Raw genomic sequence first — 8,708 nt, 5'->3', positions numbered from 1 at the left:
ATATATATATATATATATATATATATATATATATATATATATATATATATATATATATATATATATATCCATATTATATATATAAGGGTTATAATACACAATGGTATTTTCAGTATTATAGTATAAAAACTATTCCCGAATACTTGGGAATAGCTAATACCAGGGGGTCCCCTAGGAATGGCTATTCCCCCTGCAAAGGGAATAGCTTATTCCTAGGAATGCTATTTCTAGAAAAAAAAAACAAAAAAAAAAAAAACAAACAAACAAACAATGGAATAAATCTATTCCCGAGAATGGTATTCCATTCCCGACCTATTCCATGAACCAAACACGTTGTTAGTGAAATTAAATTGACTTGCTTAAGCTTTCTTCTAGCACCAAGTATAGTAGAAATTTTGAAGTTAATTGATTCGATTTACTTTCTTATAGGCATGGGATCGAGTTCATAGAGTCTACTAGTCTAGGAATCCTGGGTTATAAAAATAAATAGGGAAAATGTGCAAATAGGCCTCTGAACTTTTTGCGAAAAGTCAATTAGGCTCACGAACTTTTAAAAAGTGCAATTGAACATATTAACTCACAATTTTAAGGCATTGAAACCCATTAACCGGTTACCTATCGTTTAAGTGCCAGTAACTGCACACCTAACTTGCCACATAAGATTTGTTTTGTATTTGAGTTGCCACATAAGCTTAAATAAAAAAAATGAAATTAAAGAAATTTAAAAGCTTGAGAAAGAAATTTTGCTCCACCACCGTCAACCTAGCAGCGTCACTCCACCACTGCCCACCACAGCGTCGCTCCACCACCGGCGCTCCACTCCACTAGAAGTTGAAGGTATTTTTCTTTTTCTTCATCCTCCTCACCGTCTTGTTATTTATGGGCTACATATATGACTCTTTTTGATATGCTAGCAGTAGATATGAATGAGTAGTAGCTTTTTATATGGTGTGGTTCAAAATATGCTTTGTGATATGCTTTTTATATGTTTATGGTGAATGGGCAGTAGCTTTTTATAGTGTGTAATTTCAAATATTCTTTTTGATATGCTTATTTGTTTATCTTTGACTGTATTTGTTTATGAATTGAGTCCCATTATGTGGTCAATAATGGAGACATTTTGGGTGATGTGGTCCTGATGAATGCACTCAATTAGTGTAGTTGTTGTATTTTATAAATTAGGTTATTGAATGGTCTCTACAGTTATGTAAGTAAATGGTCCCTACAATTTTGTAAGGAAACAATGTACTGACAGTAAGTGATGCTTATTGGCAAGAAAAAATATATTGGCAATAAGGCTTATTTTTTGGCAATATGATTTTTATTATCCAGTTAGAATGTTTTTAATACAATATAACATGTCTTTATTTTGTAAAATGTATTCCACTGTAGAATTAAGAATTCACCATGGTGGCAATTTTGTCTAAGAACCTGTGATGGACTATGTAAATGGTGAGGTGGAAACAATGACGATGGACCCCGATTTTTCGTCAAATCATCACTTATTGAATACTACAAAAAAACACGTAAATAGCGACGGACCAATTCCGTCGCTAAATAGCGATAATCCGTCGCTAAACAATTTAGCGACGGATTAGCAACGGAATTTGTCCGTCGCTAAAAGGCGTGTCGCTAGAATTTAGCGACGCAGTTCTTTTCCGTCGCTAACTTCTGCGACGGAAATATCCGTCGCTAAACGAAAACAATCCGTCGCTATTTTTCTCTGGGCGACGATTTGATGACAAAATTTACAACATAATAACGGAAAATTCCGTCGCTAAATCTAATGACGGAAATTCCATCGCTAAACCAATAAAAAATCCGCCACTGGTGACGAAATTTGTAAGCGAATAGAGACGAAAATATCCGTCGCTAAGTATAGCGACGAATATTTCCGTCACTATTTCGTTGCCATTCTTTATTGTTATAAGGTGTTTTAGCTACGAATTTGCTACAACTTTTGTCAGTTGTTAAATTTTAAAAATAATATGCCGCTATTTTATATCTCATACCTATATTAATCTATACTATAGTACTTCAATAATATAATCGCAAAATATATTATATTAAGAAATTCAAACTCAAAAACAATAACAAAGGTATTGCATTGTAAAGTCTAACATCGTTAGAAATGATATCAAATACATTAAAATACATAATCTACTAGATTTCATAATCTGGAGCTTCAGCTAAGACTTATGTAGTATCGGTCCATTAGACATCAAAGCACGGTCAAAAGAACTAGCAGTATTTGTTTGTAAAGCTATATGCCAATCCTTTTCCTTAGCAGCAGGGTGAATGTATTTGGCCATTTGTAGATGAACCAAGTGGGAGCACTGGTGTGGGAGAGGTCTCATTAACATAGTCTTGATCATCTGCTTCTACGTACTGCATAGCATGTTCTGAATAACTTAAATATATAAATATATCAAACCATTATATATATAAATATAAACACACACACACACATCTATCTTGTTTCTCTTTTATGTTGATTATTATCTTCCCGGCAAGATCATATCCTATATGTTCCTCATCTTTGAAAAACACAAATAGATTTTATCTATTACATATGTTTAACTAGACTATACCTGTGATATGTTCTATATTATTAACAACAAGGAATTATTTGAGAACTTAAAACAAACTTAAGACAAAATGCATGAGTCAGCAATCCTTATACAAGTTCACAAGAGTAGATTCTCTAAAGTAAACAATAAGAGAAGAACACATACTTCTGTTTCTATTCCAAGTCCCAGAGATGCCACGCCAGCTATTATTAAGATGATGAGGGTCAAATCTTGACAAGCCTCCCAAGGAACCTCTACAAAAAGTTATAAGAAACAGAATATTCAGTTATAATAATTCAATGATCACCCTTTAAGATATAGAACCTCAGTAAAGAAAGGTGTGAATGGAGCCATTGCTTTGCATGAAGTCAAGAGCACTTGTATCCACCAAATGAAGTCAAGAGCACCTGGATCCACCAAACAAACAGCATATATGCATTTAGAATGAATAAATGAAAAAGATTTGATCCTGAACAACTAATCATTTTATTCTATTTTTAAAATAAAACTCGTCTCTTTTGGAAACCAAGCAAGTGACCAACTACATCTAAAAGAGGGAATAAATAATGAAAAGAATGAAACAAGACCATAGACTGATTGGTCAGGGGAAAAAGAGAGCCATTGGCAATACACTAACTATACTTGAGTTCATTATCCCATAATTCACTAACCAAAACAATATTTGTTAAAGAAAACTAACCGTATACAATCTGTATGCAGCCATCTGTTGTCGAACAAAATGTACTAAACTTTTAGTTGCTGAGTTGATCCATTGATCAAGGACATTTAAAGAAGATTGAAGAGTTTTTTTTTATCAAAAGGAGTAAATGCCCCAAGCCCATCAACCTCAAATCTTTTTACATTCTGAACAAGGAACCTATATGCATTATACCATGGCAGAAAAACATCTTTAACCTGCAGTATAAGAGAAGACAGTAGGCAGAAATCTCAGCAAACTAAGAACTAAGTGGGAAATAACAACTAAAAGCAAAAGTTAACAGGTTGAAAGCAAAAGAATTCAGGAGCAAAGATGAATTGATATACAAGTCAACAAGAAAAAATAGAACAAAATGATTCTTACAGGAGCAAAGATGAATTGATATACAAGTCAGCATGACTACAATGAATTTGCAGCCTACTTATGATAACTTTTTGGGGTGTTAGAATATAAAATAAAAGTGAGACAGTGATAAGAAATGCATATAATATCATGAACCCTGGTGCGCTAAATCAGAAGTTCATCAAAGTTGGTGAGGGAAAGGAGGGGAGTGAAGAAAAAATGAAGACTAAGTCTAACTAAATATGCTGGAAAGCAGTCCAAAGACTTGCAGGGGAAAAGAAGGAACCCAACAAACTACTGAAGACACACCTTCCCACTGTCTTGGAGATAATGAGGAATTAACTCCTTCATAACTGGTAAGGAGATCTCATATTTGAGCCTGGATTAAGGAACACAAAGTCATAACACTTGTCTTTAAAGATATGAATTAGAGTAAGTTTAAATTGGCAAAATTTATATTAGTCAGAGACAAACAGAAGAGCTAAAAAGCATACAGCAGAATAGAAATGCTATAGTAACTTTGCAACGTATAGGATTTGGCAATAATACTGCTAGAGAGAGTAAGTGAGAATGGTTTTAGATAGGAAAACTTTTTGCAAAGCTATATTTAAGTCCTTTGAGGTTAAGAAATAGGGGGATTCTACTGCTACTTGGTTAGTAACAACAGAAAGACATGCCAATCAAATCTGAATTGATTTCCAAAGCTACACAAGTTAGTCGACCCTAACACCAAGCACCAGTTGAAAAGAAGAAATGTGGATTAAAAAGGGAGATTTTAACAATAATGCATCTTTTCTTTGGAAATGCTCTTAACTTGAACCAGTACATAGTACATTGCTCAAGTATATTAGAAAAAACTTGCATAAAAAAGGGAATCATCAGAAGGAACAGAGTTAAGAAGCAACACAATTATTAAATTCTTGTAAGAAACAGGTTTACTACATTTAATTCAAGTTCGCTATATTCTATGAACAATGGGGAGATAAAGCATGATATAGTCAAAGATAAAAAACAGAACCTGAAGAAAAGAAGCTTACTGAGCAGGAGGCAGGAGTGGATAGTGGAAGTGATGCATATCCAACTACTACCTGCAAAAATGAATTTTAAAAAATAATAAATTGCACATTACAGAGAATTAGACAGTGGTATGCCCTGAAATACAGCATGCCTTTCTTCAATCTCAATCGCCATTTCTGTTATACATACCAGTGCTGCACGGTGGGGGAAGCGGCGGCGGTAGGCGAAGAAAGCAACGGCAACGACGGTGGGTTCGGCAGAGAAGGAAACAGCGGTCGGCCAAGCAAGCAACGGCGGCGGTAGAGCAGGCGATGGGCAGTGGGTTCGGCAGAGCAGGCTACGGCGGTCGGAGAGGCGAGCAGCGGCGCCGGCAGTGTTGTCAGCGATCGGCGATGGGCGATGGGCAGCGGTGGGCGATGGGTGATGGGCAGCGGTCGACAGTACTGGCAGAGTTGTTGGCGGCTGGAACAATGTTTAGGGTTTAATAAAAAAAGTTCGCAATCTGGTATCTTGTATATATACGTTTAGCGACGGAAATAAAATTCCGTAGCTAAGTTTTAGTAAATAAATTCCCGCTTCGTCACATGAAACCGCACCATAATGTTTTAGCGACGGATTTTAGGATCCGTCGCTAAATATAGCGACGGATTCATAATTCCGTCGCTAAGTTTTAGTAAAAAAATTCCCGCTCCGTCAAATAAACTCGCGCGCATAATGTTTTAGCGACGGAAATGAAATCTGTCGCTAAATATAGCGACGGATCCTAAAATCCGTCGCTATTTTTGTATACAAAATATAAATTGTGATTTTATAGTTAGCGACGGATACCATATTCGTCGCTACCTAGCAACGGATACCAAATTCCGTCGCTAGGTAGCGACTGATCCGTCGCTATTTTGAAAAAAAACCACGATCTAAAACGCAACGACGGATGATTATTTCCGTCACTAATCTGTAGCAATTAAAAATTTTTAATCAGTCCGTCGCTAATCTGTCTCAATTTTTTGTGCGAAAAATTACCGCTAATATTAGCTACGTATAGTATTTAACGACAAAATTCTTCCGTCGCAAAGTACCGTCGTCAATCCGTCGCTAAATGTCAATTTTAAAAAAAAAGGTAAATCTGTCACTAATCCATCGCTAATCCGTCGTTAAAGTAGCAACGGAATGAATCCGTCGCTATTTTCGCGTTTTTTTGTAGTGGAAATTTATTAAGGAGGACATGTATGGTAAAATTTGAAGCCTATAGTTGTTAAATAATGATAGAAGTACACTGCAGTACTGCACATGAGTTACTTGGCTCAACATTGGGGTACAATTGACTTGTATGTTGAGCATGGGATAGATGATGCAGTCATGCAGAGCTTGTTAAAAATTAACCATTACCAAAACCTGAGCATGCAGATGATATTGAAGAAGATGTTGAAGATGATCCTAGTGTGGGTACTCATGTAGATAATGATCCTGGTTTGATTAATCATGCAGAGAATGAACAAGTTCAATCTAGTGGCCTGGTGATGAATATAGTCATTATAGTGATGAAGAAGATGATTTGGGAAGCAGTCATGAAGATGGAGATTATGATTTGGAAAGAAGTCGTCAAGATGAAGTTGACTTTGTTGATGTTGAGTGCCGTAATGCAGAAAATAATGATGAGGAAATTCGAAGGGCTAGGGCAGAAGGTGACACTGAAAATGTAACTTTGGGTGAGAATGATTATGTGTAAAGTCACTATTGTGACTGTGATGACCCATTGAGCTATCAATCTGAAAAAGAAGAGGTGGAAGCATAATATGAGTATACCACCAATGCAACAACAAGTAGATTTAAATACCCTTCGTACAATCCAAATGTGGAGTTAGTTGAGCTTGAAGTGGGTACCCTATATGATGATGGGAAACAGTTTAAAAAGGCAATGATCAATTATGCAGTTTACTCAAAGAGAAATATCCACTTTGTGAGGAATGAGCCAAAGCGTGTGTTCCTTGCATGTAACCAACCTTGCAAAGAAAAGAGTATCAAAGAATGGAAAAGTGATGCGTTGTTCTCTTTGTAAGAACCCGGACAATTATAAACCACAATGTCCTAATAAGAACGCAAGCAGTCCAACGACTGTATTGTTCTCGTTATACTTGTAATTGTTATTACAATAATAACTATACGAGTTTATCTTTCTAAATATCGATAAAATTTATTGATCCATTTTGAATTCTAGATGTAGTCAAAAATTGGTCTTCCCTCCATTGTCTCTAGTGGATAACGGGCTTGTGTTTCCAATTTCATTCTTCCTACTTCTATTGGTCCTTGTCTTGCCAATTGAGACCTTCCGGTTAGGGTTATATTTTTCGGTCGGTAGGGATGTTATCCCTGTCTGGGTGCTCGGGTTGCCATAGCCATTGGAAATGAAGACACATGATTCTCATGAAGAATGAAAGTTAACAATACATGGCTTAACTAGCAACAAACATCCTCTCTTGAATATGCAAGGTATGAGGTGGGATGAAGAGTGCGTTAGGGATATTTTTGATACTGGTTATGCTAATTTAATTTTAAATATTCCTATTAGCATGCGGAAGCCCAAAGATGATTGGATTTGGTGCTGGGATCAGAAAGGATAGTATACGGTTAAATATGCTTACAAACAACTTACTATGGTGGCTCAAGATGGTCGTCCTTGCTGGCAATTGGTTTCAGTTTACCTTCCTACAAGAGATGCTCTTAATTTGCGCCATGTTCACTGGCCATTGACTTGCCATATGTGTAGGACCGAAGATGAAAGTGCATTCCATCTTTTCGTTCAATGCCGAGAAGCTGTTAATATTTGGAACAAGTTGTGTGTGTTTGTATCTGTCGATGCCCATAATGTGAGTGAATGGGTTTTTGAGTGTATTAATATATTACGAGGTGATTTGCTTGCTAAGTTTGTTGTTGCTTGTTGGGTTATATGGAATAGCAGAAATGATCATGTTTGGAAAGTGCTTCCAATTGATGTCAACCATATGTTGCGTAGTGCATTCAGTTTTTTGGAGAATTGGAAAACTGCAAATGACCTCCCGGTTATAGGTACCACAAGTCCGAATGTCATGCGATGGTGTAGCCAGAAACGGGCATGTGAAATGAAATATATATTGATGTTGCTTTAAATTATGATAACAACTTGATGGGTCTAGGTTGGGTCCTACGTTATGATGATGGTAGATTTTTTGCAGCAAAAAATATCTGTATGCCGGGAAGCTTTACTGTTAAAGAAACTGAAGCTTTACTGTTAAACACTGGTATGGGTTCTGTTGATGTTGAGATGGACTCACAAATTGTTTTTAATGTTATTCATAGTTTTTCCTTTAATTCTGCCTTTGGACTGTTAGTTGATGATGTAAAAGAATTAACACATATGATTGGTGATGTTAATATTCATTTTGTTAAACGATCTGCGAATTGTACCGCACGTACTGTTGCACTGGAGGCATTTTCTGTGACAAGTTGTGGGGAATGGTTAGATACTCCTCTCTCTTTTCTTGTAAACTGTCTTGAGAATGGTTTAATGAATTAAGTTATTGTTTTAAAAAAAAAAGCTAGCAACATACATCCATATGGCAACAAAAATACACTACATCAATATATTACTAAACTACAACAAAGGCATCATATAACCAGGGCCGACCCTGACCATGTCTCGCCGGGGCGACCGCACAGGGCCCCCAATTTTTGGGGCCCAATTATTTTAAAAAAATATTTTATATACAGTTCAATATTTTATACTTGATAAATATTTATTTAGAATTTATATATTGATCTTAATTGTAAGTGAAAATAAAATTTTAGAAGTAATTGACATCGAAATTTGAGTGAAAAAAGTTGTATTTAAATGTGCACGAAAATGCCACTAATTTTAAATTAAACTTTGAAATACATTTTTTTCTTTGTTGAATTTGTTAGGAACATCATGTAATAGGTTTTGATGATACCAACTGTTAAGTAAAAATCCCCAAGTCTCGATACATAGGCAAAACAATGTAAGTTCGATAAGTAAACTAAGAGCGAAAATACAACCGGGTAATTTG

General features: G+C 35.8%; 1 protein-coding gene and 1 long non-coding RNA gene across 6 annotated transcripts; one reads left to right on the top strand and one right to left on the bottom strand.

Moving 5' to 3' along the window:
• Positions 1 to 2,046: 2,046 nt before the first annotated feature.
• Positions 2,047 to 5,119, bottom strand: LOC116007995. 5 transcript variants are annotated; one of them, XR_004095413.1, is made up of 6 exons: positions 4,837 to 5,119; positions 4,649 to 4,718; positions 3,940 to 4,009; positions 3,271 to 3,485; positions 2,736 to 2,977; positions 2,047 to 2,388 (listed from the first exon to the last, which is right to left on the bottom strand). It is a non-coding gene; the product is annotated as an uncharacterized LOC116007995 (long non-coding RNA). The 5 variants fall into 5 exon arrangements; XR_004095424.1 differs by having other exon boundaries at positions 2,047 to 2,402; positions 4,668 to 4,718; XR_004095408.1 differs by having other exon boundaries at positions 4,668 to 4,718.
• A 2,179-nt stretch (positions 5,120 to 7,298) lies between these two features.
• Positions 7,299 to 8,197, top strand: LOC116010760. Its single transcript, XM_031250271.1, has 2 exons — positions 7,299 to 7,710; positions 7,818 to 8,197. The coding sequence occupies exons 1-2, from the start codon at positions 7,299 to 7,301 to the stop codon at positions 8,195 to 8,197; spliced, it is 792 nt and encodes a 263-aa protein (XP_031106131.1).
• The last annotated feature ends 511 nt before the right edge of the window (positions 8,198 to 8,708 follow it).

The sequence above is a fragment of the Ipomoea triloba genome, chromosome 2 (genome assembly GCF_003576645.1).
Source record: "Ipomoea triloba cultivar NCNSP0323 chromosome 2, ASM357664v1".
In the NCBI taxonomy this organism is placed as follows: Eukaryota; Viridiplantae; Streptophyta; class Magnoliopsida; order Solanales; family Convolvulaceae; genus Ipomoea; species Ipomoea triloba.
Note: the sequence above shows the minus strand (reverse complement) of the source record. Positions and strands in the feature narration are given on the sequence as shown.

Bases quoted from the DNA above. Each gene is read 5' to 3' on its own strand.
- LOC116010760 (XM_031250271.1), top strand. From the start codon at position 7,299: ATGGTGGCTCAAGATGGTCGTCCTTGCTGGCAATTGGTTTCAGTTTAC. The intron at 7,711-7,817 runs GTACCACAAGTC...TGATGGGTCTAG, and splicing joins AAATGACCTCCCGGTTATAG to GTTGGGTCCTACGTTATGAT.